The 19930-nt window shown below is 33.9% G+C and overlaps 3 protein-coding genes across 3 annotated transcripts; 1 reads left to right on the top strand and 2 right to left on the bottom strand.

Annotated features, from left to right (window-relative positions):
* Positions 1-423: 423 nt before the first annotated feature.
* On the top strand, positions 424-4614 carry LOC142643316 (chloroplast protein FOR GROWTH AND FERTILITY 2-like). The gene is made up of 2 exons (XM_075817885.1): positions 424-868; positions 3473-4614. The coding sequence occupies exons 1-2, from the start codon at positions 557-559 to the stop codon at positions 4310-4312; spliced, it is 1152 nt and encodes a 383-aa protein (XP_075674000.1). The 5' UTR covers positions 424-556; the 3' UTR covers positions 4313-4614.
* Positions 4615-6774: 2160 nt separating this feature from the next.
* LOC142642084 (putative CDP-diacylglycerol--inositol 3-phosphatidyltransferase 2) lies at positions 6775-11431 on the bottom strand. The gene is made up of 11 exons (XM_075816440.1): positions 11289-11431; positions 10387-10512; positions 9669-9753; positions 9523-9572; positions 8951-8990; positions 8717-8761; positions 8560-8625; positions 8361-8475; positions 8227-8283; positions 8041-8139; positions 6775-7224 (listed from the first exon to the last, which is right to left on the bottom strand). The coding sequence occupies exons 2-11, from the start codon at positions 10451-10453 to the stop codon at positions 7165-7167; spliced, it is 684 nt and encodes a 227-aa protein (XP_075672555.1). The 5' UTR covers positions 10454-10512; positions 11289-11431; the 3' UTR covers positions 6775-7164.
* Positions 11432-18346: 6915 nt separating this feature from the next.
* Positions 18347-19930, bottom strand: LOC142642607 (putative BOI-related E3 ubiquitin-protein ligase 3). The gene is made up of 2 exons (XM_075817001.1): positions 19298-19930; positions 18347-19137 (listed from the first exon to the last, which is right to left on the bottom strand). Exons 1-2 carry the CDS (start codon positions 19676-19678, stop codon positions 18556-18558), a joined length of 963 nt encoding a protein of 320 aa, XP_075673116.1. The 5' UTR covers positions 19679-19930; the 3' UTR covers positions 18347-18555.

Below are 19930 nucleotides of genomic sequence, written 5' to 3'. Positions count from 1 at the left end.
TTCATCTGTCATATGTTTGGAATTTGCTTATTTTGCTAAAATTAAAAACTTTTTATTGAAAATACGATAGATAAATGTAAAAGTTAACTGAAATAGTACAGTAAGACTCATAAATAGTATCAAAAAGTGCAGTGAAGTATCAAAAATATGCTGAATAATAAAATAAAATGACTTATTTAAATATAGAGGCAAAAACACAGGTAGATAAGTGATCTCAATTTTGAATGATAAGTTGACAATTTTTTTTTTTCCCATTCTTCCACCCCAAATTCAATATATAATTAATAACTTTTTGAATATAGGAATTTTTTAATTATATATTTTTTTGGGGTAAGACAATTTTTTCTTTCCGTATTAAGCTAGGTTTAGTTTAAAACTTTAAAACTATTATAATCTCTTTTTTTGTTTTTCAAAATTCAGTTAAACTTTCTTAGCCACTTTATCCTCAACCCCACCACGCTCTTTTCACATCTCTCTCTCTCTGTTTCTGTTTGCAAAGTCTTTAGCTCTAAACCTCTTCACAGGCAGAGAGAGAGAGAGAGAGACCAGAGAGGCCATGGAAAGGCTTCTATACTCTTCATCTCCAACCCCTTTCAAGCTGACCTTAAAACCCTCCCCATTTGTCCCTCGACTCGGCCGAGTTGACTCGGCAAGACTCGCCTTTTCGCCGCTAACTCGGGCCGAGTCGAGGCGAGTTGTCTCGTTCTCTTGCAAAAACGAAAACCCATCTCGCTTTTCTGCTTGTTCGTCGTCTCCATTGGATAATTTGCATCCTCTACCTTCTTCTCGGGTCGGGTCGCCAAATGGGTCGGTGCCAAAACCCAATTTGCTTAAACAGATCGCAGTTGGTTCATCTGAGAAACGAAAGGTATGGTCTTTGTGCTATGATTTTGTGTAAAAATTGAAACTTTTTTGGATTTCCCTTTGTGGGGTTTGTCTTTTTTGATTGCAAATGATCATATGCTGCATTTACTTCTTTGTTTTTGCTGTGTGGATTTCATGGTAGTTCTTAAGGAACTTTTTTGTTTGATTGGATTTTTGAGAAAACTGAGTGAAAAAAGAAGAAGCTTTGAGGTCTTTTTTCACATTAGCCTTTGTTTTCGTATGGCTTATAAGCAATTAATAAGAGCCCAAATGCTTTATAGTGCCAACATTTAGATTGAATTTCTTAATTTTCCTTAATGAACATTCTGTGTTATCTTAATTATGATTTTTGAGATTGGGAATTGGATTATGAGGATCTGTTTGGCTATCAAAATGAGGGGAACATTTTTTTTAGCCCAGAAACCACTCAAGGGAGTAATTATTCAGTACTCTAGGAGCAATGCTCCCTTCTCTCACTAATTAAACCATGGTGAGACTGAGACGCATAATTCATGTGAGAGGAGGGAGCATTGCTCCCAGAGTATTATATAAATTTTCCTGCTCAACGTGGGTTTTTGGATTTCAGCTAAATTGCAAACTTGGTAGCAAGTCATGTAGGATTAGGAAACATGGTTGGGCAGCTCAGCCTAAATATGCTAACGCCACTTGCTATCTTTTTGATGAGCCAGGTTCATTCTTTTAACTATCATGAAAGATTTCTGATAGCATTAAATTAGAAACATACATCTGGACTCTAGTATTGAAAATCCTTTTGCTCTGTATTGTTGGTGCTTGATAAATAACTTTTAGAAAAATTGGTGTTAATTTGATAGCAGGAAGAAAAACCAAGGTTTATGAACTTGGTGCCAAGTGTAGAGTTAATACATACACCAATATTTTGATGCTTTGAAACATTAAGTTCAGCCATTAGAATTATCTCCTTTAGAAGATCATTCATTAGTCAGACTTTATACTGTTTCATCTGTGTATTTTGTCACGAATAATGTATTTTAGAAATCTCTAGAATGATATCGAATTATACCATAAGTTTTTGATCTCCTTACAATGCCTCGTCATTATGATATGGAATTGGAGGCCTACGGCTGTAACCTGTCTGCATGCTGTCCACTAACGCTTACCCAATATCCAGAACTACTGAATTAGTTGATGCCAATAGATTGGTTTATTGAAATTGTTAATAGGAAGCATACATTGGATCCTTGATGTTTTAGGTTGGAATATGTTTGTGTATCCTTACTTGTGCTGAGATACTGTTCTATTGCAAAAGTAGTCATCAAATATTTGATTTGGGTATAGCTTACCCAGATTGAATGTGTAATCTGTTTGATCATAAATCTACAACAACAACCAAGCCTTAGTCCCAAAACTTTTGGTCATTTATGGATCCTCAATAGACTAATTTGGGCATTTGCTCACTCCTTGGCAACCTGTCCTAAGTCTAAGAGTCAGGTGACCCCTAATATGTTTATATTGGAAGCGACACAAAATAAACCAAATTTGATACCTGAATATTGGCTTTTGAAGGCTCTAGATTCAATTGTTTCTCAAAGATAGATGATTGTGGGCCCTGAGAGGAGCTATTGGATACTTCATCATGATCATTGGAATGGAGAGGCTTTGAGGACCTTCTCTTTCACCGAAGAGGATATAAGAATCTTCCACTTTGGAAGAGTGTTGGTCTTGCTATGGCTCTGGCACCGAAAGCCCTCTCACTTCCTCTGGTAGGATACAGTAATAAGACTATAAGCTCATGAAATAATTGAGTTGATCTAGGCACTGGCCATAGGGTGAACATTGGCCACATGTATTCTTTTCCATCATTCTATTCTATCCAAAGTCCTTCTCATTGTTACCTCCTTAATTGACGCGTTGCCTCGACTTGAATCAATTCTATCATTCTCATTTAATATTTGATTTGGGTATAGTTTACCCATATTGAATATGTTGTCTGTGTGATCAGTGTTCCATTGTAATCATTAGTTTATTAACTGCATGACAATTCATGCATTATGATTTTTGTGGTTTTGCACTGGGTGCTAGTTGGCATATCTCTTCTTGTGTTTGGACTGTTCAATTCTTGTAGAAAGAAAGTTTAGGATTAATCATTTAAATTTGAACACTTTTAAAATGGTGGAACTTTACACAGTAGAAAACTTGCAATGCTGCTCAAGTATAACCATTTTTTTTAGATAGGTAGATAGTGGGGGAGGGGGTAGCTGGGGTTCGAATCACAAACATGGAGCACTACAAAGGATGTCGTATCCATTAGGCTATCATATGCAACTTTAAGGTCACTGTGATGCTGTGATGAAACTCTGGGTGTGACTAGAAGCTCATGATTCCGCGCACATGCAATTGTGCACACTCTTGTATACTTAATGCAAATACAGTAATGTCTTTGATTGTTAATGGCATTGTATCATATGATCAACTGACAAGCAATAACGTGTATTTACCTAAAATAGTCACGTTTTTAATGGGATGTGCAAAGTCCTAACACTTCAATATGTTTTTAAACTTCAAATGGTCAATCATCCTATTTGCTTGAAAATCTTACAAATTTTTATATACTTGGGAAACTGTTCAGGCAATCACTGCTGGTACGTGTATGGCACTCTCTGCTCTCATTATGATCTTACTCCAGCCAGTTTTTGCGCCAGCAGCTTTTGCAACCTTTCAAAGTGCAGCTAAGGCAGGGGGTCCTGCAGCTGCTGCAGTTGGGCGAAGACTGATCCAGACTGAATTACTAAGTAGTGCTTGGACCGGCTTCTTTGCTGGTTGCTTACACACACTATCAGGACCTGACCACCTTGCTGCTTTAGCTCCACTCTCTATTGGTCGTACCCGCATGGAAAGTGCTGCTGTTGGAGCCCTTTGGGGGTGTGGCCATGATGCTGGTCAGGTTATTTTCGGCTTACTATTTCTACTGCTAAAGGATCAGCTCCACATTGAAGTTCTCCGAATTTGGGGCACAAGAGTTGTGGGCATTACCTTACTTGTTATTGGTGCTATGGGCATTAGGGAGGCCTCAGAAGTCCCTACTCCATGTGTTGCCTTAGAAAATGGTGAGTGTGATGTTAACGTTTATGAAGCCCTCGACAACCCAGCAGTTGGGAAGAAGAAAGTCGGTTTTGCAACTTTTGCCACGGGAATAATCCATGGGCTCCAACCAGATGCATTGATGATGGTCTTGCCAGCTCTTGCTTTGCCTTCCCGCTTAGCTGGAGCTCTATTTCTAGTTATGTTCTTGGTTGGTACTGTGGTTGCAATGGGAAGCTATACGGTCTTTATTGGCTCATGTAGTCAAGCATTAAAGGATAGGATACCAAGAATAACTGAAAAACTCACATGGGCTGCTTCCCTTGTAGCAATTGCTCTTGGATTTGCCATTATCATTAGCCAGTTTTTCGGGTATAGCCTATACTAATAAACCTACCAACTTTGGAGATTCAACATTTTGCCTCCTTAATGTTAGAAAAAGAGCTCAGAAAGGATCATTCAATTTGTTTCCGGAAAAGTACGTCTGCACAGCATCTCTGCCTCTGAGAATCAGCCTCTTAATATTATCTTCTTTTGCTTTTGAAGTTTTTTTCTTTGTATGAAGGTTGAAACTTTTAACATACAAGGGAAACTAATGAGTTTGAGAACTTTTTCGTAATTCTTTTATGGTAGATTTCAGATTGTTTTAACAACATGGTTATGAAAATGTCTTATGCTTGTGTTGTCTCATCAAAGGTCTTTTTTGATTGCTTCATTTAAAATCACTGTATGTTTTGTGTGACTTATTAGAACACGTGTATGCCACATAAAACCCTGTGGCTCCACCAAGAACTACAGAAGGGAGAGAGAGTATAGGCTACATGTGTTTTTTAACTCTTGTGAAAATTGGAAAACTGACAGACCCTTATCCATATAGGAAACTTGTACAACCTAATGAACCTATAGAGGCTGCACATCTGGCCAGCTATCTAATGTAATGGACTGTTTCATAGCTCACCAAGAAAGTATTTGTTATAACAGGATAACCAAAAGGCTGAGGTCATCTAATCATCACAATCTTTTGTTCTCCTGTGTTTGTGACACTACTATTTCTGAGGTATTACTGGTATAACCTGTATGCAATCAATCCTTCACAACATCTGGAGCTTAGTGTGTGGTCTCCACTGATTGTAAGATATCAGTTGCATGCCCATTTTTTATTCTTGTCCTGTTGGCATCTTCACAAAACAATTTTCTTATTATTATTACTTTTTTTTTTTAATTATGGGGTTAATAGGGATAAGTTAAGTTTGGCATTTTTCATATTTTTCATAATTATGACATGTTATAATTGGTACATGATAATGATAAAAATAGTGTGGTGAGTTGTAGACTCATATAAAAGAAATGTTGAGTAATTATTAGGTATTTTAATATTCCACATCAATAAATGCAAGCCACATGATACGAGCTAAATTTTCCAAATTACTCTTTTGAGTTTTTGCCATATTTATTTAGAGATTAAATTCAACAAGGACAGAGTGTAAACTCTTTGGCTTACACCAGAATATAAGGGTATGCCACATCAGATTTTTACTTAAACTCATTGTAAAATCAATATATCCTAATACACCTAATAACATCTCAAAAAACAAAAACATTTAGGTGTGTCTTTCTTTATATGCTCCTTGAGATGTATTAGACATCATAGTGAAAGTAAAAAACATCACAGATTGGTGGACACGCAAGAGTTGACGAGGGGTTGAGATTTTAGGGAAACATGAAATAGGGTTTGTTTTTTTGTTTGTTGAGATGTTATTAAGTGTATTAGAATGTATTGATATTACAATAAGTTTAAGTAGAAGTCTAATGTGGCATATCCTTATTGACTGGTGTAAACTAGAGTGTTTACACCCCATCCTTAATAAATTTAATCTCATTTATTTATTAAGTAGCTTCAGTATATTAGTATGAAGTACCATATTACTGTATCTCAAGAATATTTAATAATTTTTCAATATTTCGATAACAATAAGTCAATAAGTCATGTCAACGTCAATAATTGTGCAAAATGTTAGTCTCTAGCATAATTTATTGGAAAAGGTTCACCTCAAACTAGTTTGGACTAAAATTCCTATTATTTCTTATATGACAATTAATATAATTATCCTCATGTTCTTTTAGTCGCATGACATATTTTCGCATTACATATTGGGTGCTTCAGATCAGGTTCTTGCAGCTGAACATGCTCCGGGTGCATTGAAGAAGAAGAATATTTAACAACGGAGAGTCCACAATGGCACAAACTGCTAGGCCTCCCCTTGCTGACTCTAAAATAAGGGGGGGGGGGTGGGGGAAGAACATCTATACAAGCACAAAAACGAGCTTGTATTTGTTGGAGGACTTGCAAGCACGTGTTCCCTTGCCCACCGTGTCTGTGTCCGCGGGCGCTTAGTGTAGAAATTGCTTTTACCATTTTCAAAGAGGGATTAACTGTGGACTAACGAAAAAGGTTAAAAAAGAGAAGCAAGCATTCGTTAAATCATCATCAAAGTTCTTTAAAAGTGATAATTACTGTTCTTCTGCTTGCAATATTATGCCGAGTTTGAGAGACCTTCGTATTCTATGATATTTGGAAACAAAAGTCCATACTTCTACTCAATACAAGATCAACAATGCTATAGACAACAAATTTGACTACTTTTTCTACAACTTGTCAAACTGATAGATTGTGATTAGTGCGCCATTATTGACATCACATTTATTATACATCAACAATAGAATCATTGACAGAAAATGTACAAATATACATACTTTCTGTGTTTGTTTACAGTTTGGAGAATAGACCAGTCACAACATGAACTCACCATTGTCTCTAATTCGTCGTACACAGTGGAAAGAAGCAAGTAATGAGTGTTAAACTAATATATTGCGTTTGAACAGCATTCTAGTAATATCATCATCAGTAATTCAGTATTCGTCGCTGATCAAGTTGCCAATTAGGCAATAGCATACAAGCTATGTGAAGTCATGGCATACACTCACCCAGTATAGACATTGTGGGAAACAATAAAAAACAAAAACAAAATCTCAAAATGAAATGAATAAACCCATCTTCAAGCCAGGGGCCCCCATAGTACCTGGGGGGGGGGAAAGCTGTCTCTTAAAGAGTTATAAACTAGCATCAGTTGATTATCAATTGATAGATAGTCGGCATATTTTTTACTTTTGATGCAAAATTTGAACATGTATTTGACACTGGCAGCAGAATACAAAGATGTCTATCAACAATTAAAGACATTAGGGCTTCTGCGTTTTGTTGATGTCATAAAGCACACACAAATCTGCTGCTGTCTTCATCTGAAACGATATAATGATTTCCAGAAATAGTTATTAACTTTAATACTTGAACACAACTGAAGCCAGTCATATAATAACAATTCACATATATTATTCACTAGAGAACTAACAGTTAATTCAATGCAACAAAGTACTGTGCCTAGCAGGAGTTCCTTAAGATAAGTGGCATCAATACAAATTCGGAACGCATTTAAGCAACCTCAATATAAGAACAATTTGAGATATCCATAATCCATAACTTGATGGAATGAATAAAATTTATACCGCATATTATGCATCCATTACTGCCATTGCCAAATAAATGTATAGCATTTGCAAGAATTTACAATAATGAAATGGATTGGAAAAAATAAATATATAATAATAATAATAATAATAATAATAATAATAATTATTATTATTATTATTATTATTATTATTTAATTAAAAAAAAACTAACAATGTTCTTATAAACTGTATTCACCAAGATCCCATAAACAATAAAGGTTTATTACAAATAAAATAAATTGGTTGAATCAAATTAAACTTAACCAAAATGAGCATTTCAGGCATAACAAACATAGGGTTTGAATAGGGACCAGCCACACCATTGTTTTTCTCTCAAATAAATGAGGCTATGCATCCAGCATTTACCAACTTCCGGGAATGCATGATGCTACTTAGTATTTTCTGATAGGTAACAATGCTACTTCGTTTCTACAAAGGTTCTTGATTGTCCAAAATAAGTTGGGTGGACAAGAATTCTTATAAAAGTTATTAAGGTATTATAACTATTTTCTGTAGATCCAACAGAAGTATAAAGGTATTGGTTATTACCTGGATAACATTAACAGTTTGCTTGATTGCCCATCCAAATAAACTTAGAGCAAGTATAGAAGAGATAAGTAAACTCTGCTTTACAGACCTCATCAAGACCTATAAGAGAAAATTATTCAATTTTGAAATCTAGAACCTGGAGAATTAACTAAAACCTTAGACAGCAATGAAAAAAAATAGGCTTACATCCATTAAACTTTCAGTTTGGTTTTCTGCAAGAAGGAACAACACTACGTACAGAACCTGCAGACTTGAAACAGTCAGATCAGGAGAAGAGTGATTACTCCTCCCGTAAATAAACTGAACAAAGTTAAAGTTACCTCACATGCCGCACAACAATATGCCATAAACATCCTGTTTCCATAGTATGCCTTGAAAAGCCAATTAGAACTGTCTTTTACATCTTTATGACTAACCTTGCCTGACAAGAAAGTACTGATCCAGCAGTATTGTTAAATAACAAACCAAATCCATCAAGTAGATATGAACTTAGAAAGAATATAAACAGGGATGGTTCACCTGTACATTTGCAGCCAGTGGCTGCCAATATCTAATGCAAGAAGTGACAAGAAGACCAAGCCAGGCCTACATAGACCCCCCCACAAAAAACACTCAGATATGTATGCGTATAAATATAAGCAATCTTCTTTAATGAAAAAATTGAGGGAATGCTTACCTGTATACTTGGGAAAGAATTACTAACAGACAAGCCGTGCTAACCCTGTGATACAAAACATATTAATTACAACAAGATAGGCACAATCAGGTAATTCAACTTCCCAGTGGATATATATGACAGAAAAGAGCATAAAAAGAAGGAGAAGACCTAAAAAAAATCTATACTGACACATGATTGTGTGACGAGAGAGAGAGAGAGAGAGAGAGAGAGAGAGAGAGCTTAAAAGAGCACCTGTCTGTTACCATGTCCAAAACAGATCCAAATGTTGAAACTGAACCAGTGAGAAAAAAGAATGTGAATGAAATGCTAAACCTCATATATTTGTTTCAGCTTCTTATATCATTTAAAGGTAACAAACATCATTGCATTACTATACTCAATAAAAGTTCACTAACATAAGAAATGGTATTATCTAGTAATATATGGAAATTTTTTTAATCTGAAATTCACTGCAAATTCAAAATAAGGCCAGTAGTAAGCAGTAGGTGATTTTTATATACGGGTTCCTTCTTCATTTTGAGTTTATGCTCTATTAACCTTAAGAAACAAGAAATACGCAATAAGGTTCAGGTTGAAACCACTATATCAAAAGGTGAAGGCCAAAAGCTTAAGGCTGGAAAGGTAAAACATGCGACATATAAACCCAAGACTAAGAGAGGGCATGAGAATCTGTGTAGGCAAAAATTATATATGACTAATTTAATTCACACAACTGTGGGCATACATATCAGCTCTATTGGATAAAGTGTTAAGCATTAAATACTTCATTAAAACATAGTTGGAAACCATAAACAATTCTTTACCTTGATTGAATTTGCGAGCACACCAACCATCCACACCATCAAATACAAAGCTGAAAACCAACTCAAGTAATATTTCCCACTTTCACATAACTTAAAGACAATGATACTCAAAACCAAAAGAAACTTCCCATTACATTGGTTCTCACCTGAAAATATATAGAACAGAAAAAAGCCATTTGTTGGAGTAGCACAGAGCAAAGGCAGTGATGTTCATAATGATCCTTAGATATCCTGCACTCAATTAAGCATAAAATCATGCAACCAATACACAGATATCATAAAAAGAAGGCCAAAATACACTGTTGGTCCCCCAAACTTTGGCTCATGGGCAATTTGAGCCCTTGAAGTTTAAGGAGATTGCTTTTAGTCCCTGAAAAAATTAAAGTGGTCACTTTTAGACCCTAAAAAACTTAAAATGATCAATTTTAGTCCCTGACAAACTTAAAGTGATCATGTTTAGTCCCCATTTAATGATGAGGTGTCAATTTTTAGTTTGGCCGCGTCATCTAAGGGACTAAAGTGACCCATTTAAACATAGAGGATGCTCATGAGCTAAACCTTAGGGACCAATAGTGTATTTAAGCCTAAAAATAAATAACCAATAACTTAGCAATGGAATTTGGTCATACGGGGTTGGAGAATTTCTGTCTAACATAGTATAGAGAGCTACAGCTTACAGTCCATTTGGTTAATGGTAGCAAAAATAAATCAAAATTTATACCTTTCATTAAGTGCTTATTACACAAATATCAATCACTACTGGGGTGGAATTAGATGCAACCAAAGAGACATTAGCACAAATTTCCAAGTATCAAATTCAGGAACAAAACAACAGTTAAGTACTTAAAAAAATCCAATACCCACCAATGATATTGGGAATGTAGAGGTACACAGACAGTTTCCCAGGTCTGGTTCCAGTTCTCTTGGCCATTGAAAAAGCTTCTCTCCACAAAAGTCACAAATGCATGAACTGCCAAATGAACTATTTCCCTGTACACATTTCTTGTTAAAAACACAGTTCTTACCAATGCAATTCACATATATTTTACACAAATAGAGCAAACCCGTAAATGGGGAAGCTCCTATTTTGAACTGCCAAATAAACTATTTCCCTGTACACATTTCTTGTCAAAAAAACAATGCTTAACAATGCAATTCACACATATTCTAAACAAATACAGCAAAAACCCTTATTGGGAAATTTCCTACATTGAACTGCCATATAAACTATTTCCCAGTGCACATTTCTTGTCAAAAACAGAATGCTTAACAATGCAATCGCGCATATTTTAAACAAATGGGAAAAAACTTTAATGGGTAAGTTCCTATATTGAACTGCCACATAAACTATTTCCCTGTACACATTTCTTGTCAAAAACACAACGCTTTAACAATGCAATTCACAAATATTTTGAACATATAGGCAAACCCCTTAATGGGAAAGTTCCTATATTGAACTGCCAAATAAACTATTTTACTGCACACATTTCTTGTCAAAAACACAATGCAATTCACCACATATTAACAAATGGGCAAAAACCCATAATGGGAAAGTTCCTATTTTGAATTGGGATTTACTCAATTAGAGCATACAATAACCTAAAAAAACACATAAAATTGAGGAAATGGGTCCACTATATCTAGACCCTACAGATTGAGAAACCCAGATCTTTGAAATGGGACCCACTAGAGTAGAATTTAACAAGCTAAGTTCTTTATTAAATAGAACACAAAAATTTGAACAAAGTCTGAGAAAGGAAACCAACCTGGGAAAAAAATTACCAACGTTGAAAGCAAAACCTAAACCCTCAAAACTCTCTGTATGTTTGATTCTTCGAAGATTGTTTTTTCTGCGTGTCTTTCTATTTTGGGTTTTTTTTTTTTTTTTTTTCTTTGGGCCTTATTAAAATAAAGAATCCCAAAAAGTAAAAGGAATTAAACTTGTCGGAGATGTACAAGTTTTTGGGCCTAAACCCAAAAAGATAAGAATGCATTTTGGGCTAATTATTCTCTTCATAGAGAGAGAGAGAGAGAGATTTGTTGGACTATGACCCATTCACCTTTCGTTTATGAAAGACTGAAACTACATGTTAATGGGTTTGATACTGTAAAATAATTTTTGTTATTTTTTTATTGAAAAAAATGTCTGGTCACTATTATGATAGCCACGTAAGTAATACACTAACAGAATTTAACATATGGATTGATACTACTCAATTTTGAAAACTTGAGGAACTAATAGCGTTCACGTAAAATTTAAGAGACCAATTATGCTTACTAGGTAAGTTTATAGACCAATAATGTAGTTTCGCCATGTCTTTATTTTACAAGGTCTTGGCCACTGATGATGTTTAAGAGATAGAGAGGAGATGTTGGCTCCGTGGATTGTTGTAGTATAGACTATAGGCTGAACAATTTTTTTTTTATATATATTTTTTTTTTTGGGTTTTGTTGCATTGATTAGATGGAAGGGTTTTTACTTCTTTTTTATTACTTTTTAAATTTGAGATAAAAATCATACTCTAGTTTAATCTAAATGTATAAGTGTGTAAAACTCTTTTTTAGAGACTTGAATTCTGATCCTTGTCTCTCTCTCCTACCTCACAATAACTTGTACTTATGGGATAATCATCACACATATAGTACACAATAGTTTTACTCTCTTTTTTAACTTGCTGTGAGAGGGTTGTACACTTGTACTGAGGTCCAAATAGTTCAAATCAATTTTAAGGCCTAAATAATGCGTTCATGAACATAGGGGCTTTATTATATTTTTTATGTATTCTAATCTAAAAATATATTTATATAGACTTGAAATTATACTGTATAAGTTTTTCAATAGGTTCATATGATATTAAATTATTGATTGTAACTTATTAATAATATAAACGATCTATTTGTAATAAAAATTCATAGAATTGTAAAAAGAAAAGGTAAAACATTTTAGTTATAATTTCACAATTTATAGGAGAAAAATAAGTTAATCAAGTAACTCATGAACAAGTTCGAGCTTGCTTGACAAGAAAATGAGCTAATTTTGAACATAAAATCTTGTTTGGTGATGAGCTTGTTAGCTTGAGCTTGACTAGTGTTAAAAAAAATGAATAAGCCACAATTTTTAATACTTAGCTCGGCTTGTTTACGACTCTAATTCCAAATATGAAATAAGTCATTTTGCTTAGGTTTCTCATAGATGAAAGGATCACTAGACAATCTACACCATTCAGAGTCCTCATTGCCTCTAGGGCCCTTCGATTTGCTTCAAAGATTGGACTGACTCAAGTTGTTTTGGAGGGGGATTCTCAAGTCCTAATGGCAAGACTAAACATTGATAGTGAGGTTCTAACAACATGTGGTCGGTTGATTGTGGATGCACGGCAGTGTTCTAATTATTTTACCGAATTACGTTACTCTCATACTAAGAGAAAAAATAATAAGGTTGCTCATAGTCTAGGTAGATATGCTTTACATGTCTCAAATTTATCTGTGTAGATGGAGGATGTTCTACTACAATGTCTTTCAGTATTTCAGGCTGATTTAGCCAATATTTCTTAATAAAAGCCAAGTTGTCTTTCCCCTATAAAAAAGAAGAAGAAGTAATTAACCTAAGAGTTCAATTACTTTCCAAATATATATATATATATATATATATATATATATATAAATTTCAATATAAAGCTCTTTTAATGCAAATGACAGTAAATGTGATTGGAGGATTAATATTCTTCGGTATTTTAAGTTGTTGTAACATTAATTAAGTGTTGAATTGTATTTTTTTAATACAAGATAGAATTTCTACTCTAGCTTAATTTAAGTGTGTATGTGTGTGAAACTCCTTCCTGGAGACTTGAACCTCGGCTCTTGACCCCCACACTCCACAAGTACTTATACTTGTAGAGTGACCATCGTACCAAGGGTGTGCGGTGGTATTGTACATTTAGTTCCTTGCTTTTTATTCCTAAGAAATTTATGGATTTTTTTTCTTTCATAAAAAAATTGTGTGGATTATTTTCCCAAGAATATGTAATTATGGAGGATGCAGAGAGGGCAAGAGTTCTTTAACCTTGTATGGAATTTTTCTTTGAATATGTAGTTTGGCCTTTGGACTCTCTCTCTCTTCTTTATAGTATTTTACTCAATTAGTAATACTTAAGGACATGGATCTACTTATGCTAATTACAATCAAGAACTATTTTAAGGTCAAACCTAGAAATTATTGTTTAGATTGCACGCAACACCATCCAGGGATTCTCTGAATCTTTCTATGGGTTCGTTATATAGTTAATTTCTGTATTTCCTTTTCAGCCTTTTACTTTTCCTTTCGTTCTTTATTTTTTGTTTGGCAGGTGGGGGGTCATTTTCATTTTCGTGTGTCAATCTTAATATTTAGAATGATTCTTACCTTTCAGAGTAAGAAAATTCACAATAATAGCAAGAGTTTTAGTCCGTTAGAATTTAGAAAACTTTAAAATCTCATTTCAAATTCAATGCATTAGGCTATGACTCAATACTCAATAGGCATGTCGTCAAATGTGGCACATATTCAAATGTTGAACAAATTTCTTGGTGTCTTCATCTAGCGACCCCTAAGAAGAAGCAATGGGTAGGAATCAATCTTACACGTGTATATAAGGTGATACAGATATTAGATTAGATGCCTTAGTAATGGCTTTAGGGTATTGGTTTAATTTTCTTTGCTAATTAACATGATGGTTGCTAATAAGTATGGCCCATCATTGACAAAAGAGAAATAAATTTCATACAATAATGCCCCCTCAAGTCATTAACTCCTCATATCTAACGCCTTCTTAGTTGGGTGTTGATCAAAGAGTTTATCAAAACATCAAATTTCATAGAATGATGATGCCCCCTTGGGTCATTAATTCGTCATAATTTGCATTTTGCTTTTTTCATTTTAATAAAAAGAGTAACATGATTGTTATTCGCTCATCTCGAAAATTATGAATAATTTTCTATTTCTTTGATATTGAACGCGAATAAATATTTTTCGAGATACAGAAAACACGCATGAAGCTTTACACTGTATTTGGAAGTTCAGAAAGAACAAGAATAAAATGGAATGAATAGAATATTAAATAATAAAATATCATAAATTGTTTAAATCTTTGTTAAGAAAAGAATGGAAATGAATTTTTTCTAACAACATTATTATTATGCCCTTTCTTTAATAGAAGTATAGAATAGACATTTAAAAAGAAAAAAAAAATAGTGATATTATGAGGACTTCAATAAGAATTTATTAAAACACATTTCATCCTATTCCTCCCATTTTTTGAGGGATAGAAAATGGGCTTATAAGGGAATGGATTCCATGTCACCCTCCTTTTAAACTTCCTAAAAATGGAACTTTCTAATTCATTCCTTCATATCTCTCTAGTCCAAACAAGCTATCAAGATTTGAAATTTTATATAATAACAATAATGACTGTCAAAGATTTTTCTTGACTAAATTACATTAATTGATTGGAATGCCTTTCAATGGTAGGAGCATGAAAATGGATGCCAATGGGTTAGGCTGGTTTGGTGGCTTTTTTTTTTTGACTTAATCCAATGCCATAGTAGTAAGGGTTTGAGATTTTATTTAAATAGGTTTGGATTCACAAATTCAAACTTGTTAGGGTTTGGTTTTTTAGACCTTAACCAACAAAAAAAAAAAAAAGTCTTTCTTTATCTCATAAAATATTGTGTAATTTTCTATAAAAGTGGTTATTAATGCCTAATTTTTTTTTTTTTCAAAATTATAGGTTAGCTTGATCTAATCTAACTTGCTTGACGTAACTCATATGGTAAAGATATAAAGGCAATCTTTAAATAAGTTTAAATTTTCAAATATATATAGATCGGATTGGCTTGTGATGAAAGTCATAAAATTTCATATAGATTTTGATAAGAAGTTGATGACAACTATTAAAAGTTTAAGAGTTGGAGCCATACCTAATTGAAAAGCCATGCCTGACTAGAAAGCATGAAACTAAACTAGTACCACGATTGGATAGCAATATTAGCAGACAAACAACAAAACATAATCCTATACTTTCACTATTTGATTTGAAACCCATGCATCTAATTCAAGATTCTATACAATACTTTTAAGCTATGTTTCATTGTCATATATATCACCTCAAAGTCACACCATTAAAGCCCAGAAAATTTGTTGGGAATCTGACATGGACGAAGAATCTACCTACATGCCAGCATTAACTAAACACGCCAGCAAGATAAAAAAGAAAAACTCAAAACAATAATGATATATTAACACACACTTAATCATAATTGCTTTATTTGGCAAACTAATTAGCTCTTTTTCACTATCACATGGACTCACAATTTTTTCTTTATAACTCATAACTTGTCACATAGGACAATCGTGGCAAAGTGCATGTGAAAGTTGAATAATTCTAAGACCACATATTTTTCCATAACTATCATATGTAGTAAGTTATAATTAATTATTTGTCACTTATATATAGACCCAACATTTTTTTTCACCACTCACAATTTACCACATTAAAATCACATTAGAATTGTGAAAAAGTTGTGGTACTGGTTTCTCATTTTATTTTCACACTCAAAATCTTCACAATGACCCCATCTATTTGCTTTTCATATTAATTGTACACGTACCAACTACTTTTTTTACCGTTCACATCATATCAAACTTGTATACCCTAACTATTTTGGTGAAAGTGAATGGTAGTAGCATTATTCAAACCCCAATCAAAACCCCTCATTTTATTTTCTTCCTCAAAATCTTCAAGGGCCCCATGCATTTTACTTTGCATGTTAGAGAAACAACAAGGAAATAACACGCACGCGTAGACACGCTGAAACAGAGAGCTAGCTAGGGACCAAGACGCAAGACCCATATCAATCCCCACTATAATCAATAATCAATTATCAAAGTGTGAAAAAGAAAAACAAAGAGAGAAAAAAAAGAAAAAAAAAAAGAAGATGTAGGTGTTTAGTGGAAACAAATTGCGATAAACAAGGACGACTTATAGGACAAGAAAAATAGAAATCTCCTGTCAACGCCATACCCATTTCCACCATATGAGTCCACATCCACCAAAGACTACTCCGATTAATCACTGTCCCATGACTTCTTTGTTACTTTCTTCTCTTCTTTCTTTCTTTCTTTTTCATCGTTTATTCATGTATTGAATTCAAAGTGCGAAAAAAAAAAATCTAAAAGTTTCTTATATTGATAAATTCTCTAGTTTGACCGAAAAAATATATGGGGTTTGAAGTTTGAACTTGAGCCGAGTTAAAAATGTATCCAAAATCAATAACTATATCATACAAAATAGGTTTAAAACTTTAAATTTCAAGTTTTTTTTTTCTACTTAATTTTTTTATAAAACAAATCATGAATTAATAGATGAGATAGTAAATAATATTTAAAATGTTAATCTAATTTTGAAACCCAAAATTGGGCAATCCAACTTTGTAATTTTGAAGATGTTAATCTAATTAATTGTGTGATATTGAAAAATAATTACACCAATGCAACTTTGATATTTTTTCCAAAAAAAAATGATGTACCTTGAGATGATTATATTAAATATGTGTGTATATATACAATCAAGTAGTTGTTTGATTTATCAAAATGTGCATTGATGATAGCCTAATGGAGTTGAATTGGGTGATTATGAGTGAAAGTTTGAAACCAACCCCATTAACGTGTGCAATGCATTATCATTTGTTTGAATTGAAACAGACTTGCCCTAGTAAGTCAAGCATTAAACTTATTATGATAGACAGACATGGCCTAATGATAGAGATTATGAAAGATATTTGGTTGTTTTTGGAGTGGAGTGAGTGATTATTATTTCTACCTAAGAGTGCCAACCAAAGGGTGCATGAGATAGACATATAATAAAGCTTATAATGCGTGTGATAAATCTCCAACCTTATTAGACTCTATAGACTGCAATAAATTATAAATTGTACGGCATGTAGTGTATATATGTATATAATAATCAAACCTTGGCAAATTCAAAGCACGCTTTCCAAGCTAATACTATTTTGTATGGGATTGATTACGTATTTGATTACCTACATAAACAACCCAATTTTCTATTCTTAAAACGTAGTGTTCAATATCAATGAATGCTTATATTTGACATTTCCCAAGGACTAATAAATTCTACCACCCTATCAAAAAATAAATAAATAAAATCTACCAATCCTTGTAAACATGGTGTTTGATATCCAAACTAGATTTTTATTGGTCATCTTCCAAGAAAAATTAACTATTTGATACATGATATTGCACATTAGGTCTCTCTTTCTTTGTATAATGGATGGATCCTCATTTCACTAATCTTTGTAGTATTAGTTTTCATTTATAAAATACTACCAATCATTAAAATATATACTTGTAGAGGATATAGAAAAAAACAAAGCCAAAAAAACAGACTTGCAATTATGAAGTGGCAAATTTGGGTGTTTCTAATGCAAACAACGGGGGTGTCCTTTTCCTTGCAGTTGTGAAGTTTTTCTGCTAATCCTAGCTTTGGCAGCGTGCTTTTCCTATCCTTTTCAGAACCCAAAATTATTTAACCAGATTAACACAAAACTCAAGCGTGGACATGGACTGATAGACAGGCTAGTATGTCTGACATTGCTTTCAATCCTTCCTGTCACTGTAAATTTAGAACACTGCCAAAGGCAAAATAATTGGTAAAATCTGATATGAATAATCAAATCAAATCAATCTACCACAACCAAGAAAAAAAAAATTAAAACAGAGAAAAAAACAATCTAAAAAAGGGAAAAGCAATGAATCCATGAAAGGCAAAGATGCTGTCCAATAATTCTGTTCAATTGATTTTTGGTTCTTTAAGGTACAAATCAAATCTAAAAATCAAAGATTCTAAATGCTAAAAAACTAAAACCAGTGCAAACATCGAAATGGGTTCTGTTCATTCATCATCCTAAGGTCAAATCAAAGCATATTTTCAATGTTCCCTTCTTCTTTTTTTCCCACTTTACTTTTCCCAGAAAATTTGCCTAGAAAATCAAAGCCTCTATGCTAGCCTTCTTTGCCTTTGTACAGACAGGACAACGATCGAGAAGAGGCTCACAAGCTTCGCATGAACAAAGGTGCCTGCAAGGAAGGAACAACATGCACGAGCTTCGAGAATTACAGCCTTTACACACCATCATCATCATCAACTTTCTCTGCTGCTCAAGCTCACACACTTCTAGCACTCCTCTGTTTTCCTCTGTTTCTTCCTGTACTACTTCCTGTAATAATTCTTCGTCTTTCTCCATATTTTCATCACAGCAAGACTCTGCGTCCTCTGCATCATTGTTAAAGAGGCCGAAAGGGGCTCTTTCTTTAACTTGTTCTAATGTGTTATTCAAGGACACAACCATGGCTTCGCTTTCTTGTGCCGCTCTCTGCCACGCTTGGTTCTCTGCCTCCAACCTTTTCAAGAAATCTTCAAGCTCCATTGTTCTATTAGCCGCTTGTGCTATTTCCTCGTCCTTCTGTCTCAGTAAAAATGACGTTTTTGATTCAATTCTCTTTAGCACTACTGCTAATTGTTGCTTCCTCTGCTCTTGCAATACTAATCTCAATCTCTCATTCTGTTTCCCCAAGAAAAAAAAACAAACCAATGGGAAATTATAAAATGTACAAAATCTTTTAAACCAATTAAGAAGAACTCCATTGATCCAAATATCCAATTTATAACAATGTAAGAGGAGTATTAAATTTTCAATAACTTGATGGTACGCTTTTTCTAACCTGTAATCTGAGATATTGATCAATCTCCTGCCTCTGCTTCTCAAACTGAGAAGTTATGCTTTGAGAATGCAGCATTGGTAGATAACTATTGTTGTTGGAGGTGGTGGTGGTGATGGGATTGTTTTTCAAAGTAGAAGCAATAAAACTACCGTTGTCAAGAAACAGGTTTTGTTGATTACTTTGCTGCTGGTTTTGCATCTGTTGCCAACGTTGCAACTGTTGTTGTTGTTGCTGCTGTAGTTGTTGTTTCTGTTGGAGATCAAAACTGAAGTGATTGAAACCACCAAGACCAACACCACAACCATTATCCATGATCAAATCCTGTGACCCAAACATTGGAAACCCACGATTCTCTGAATACAACTGCGCTTGAATAGCCATATCTTTGTCAAACAAAAGAAACACCAACCCTCTCTCAGAAAACAAAGAACACTAGAAGGGCAGAACCAGACCAAACCAAATCAAGTGCAACAAGCCCTCTTCTTTCTCTAACAAATAACCAAATGGGGTTGCATCAAAACTTGTTCTTGAATCATAAGGACTCCATGTATGTGTGTGTCTCTCTAATGGTTTCTCTCTATATTGCTATAGTTTTGAGGAACAAATAAAAAACAAAGGTGGTGGGTGTGTGTG

Source organism: Castanea sativa, chromosome 7 (assembly GCF_040712315.1).
Source record: "Castanea sativa cultivar Marrone di Chiusa Pesio chromosome 7, ASM4071231v1".
NCBI lineage: Eukaryota > Viridiplantae > Streptophyta > Magnoliopsida > Fagales > Fagaceae > Castanea > Castanea sativa.
The sequence above is the reverse complement of the archived record's forward strand: the minus strand, read 5'-3'. Positions and strand labels throughout refer to the sequence as shown.

Coding starts and splice junctions, on each gene's coding strand:
- LOC142643316 (XM_075817885.1), top strand. CDS start 557: ATGGAAAGGCTTCTATACTCTTCATCTCCAACCCCTTTCAAGCTGACC. Junction 869..3,472: donor GTTCATCTGAGAAACGAAAG/GTATGGTCTTTG, acceptor GAAACTGTTCAG/GCAATCACTGCTGGTACGTG.
- LOC142642084 (XM_075816440.1), bottom strand. CDS start 10,453: ATGGCCAAGAGAACTGGAACCAGACCTGGGAAACTGTCTGTGTACCTC. Junction 8,762..8,950: donor TTGGACATGGTAACAGACAG/GTGCTCTTTTAA, acceptor TTTGTATCACAG/GGTTAGCACGGCTTGTCTGT. Junction 8,140..8,226: donor AAACTGAAAGTTTAATGGAT/GTAAGCCTATTT, acceptor TTTCTCTTATAG/GTCTTGATGAGGTCTGTAAA.
- LOC142642607 (XM_075817001.1), bottom strand. CDS start 19,678: ATGGCTATTCAAGCGCAGTTGTATTCAGAGAATCGTGGGTTTCCAATG. Junction 19,138..19,297: donor ATCAATATCTCAGATTACAG/GTTAGAAAAAGC, acceptor TTGGGGAAACAG/AATGAGAGATTGAGATTAGT.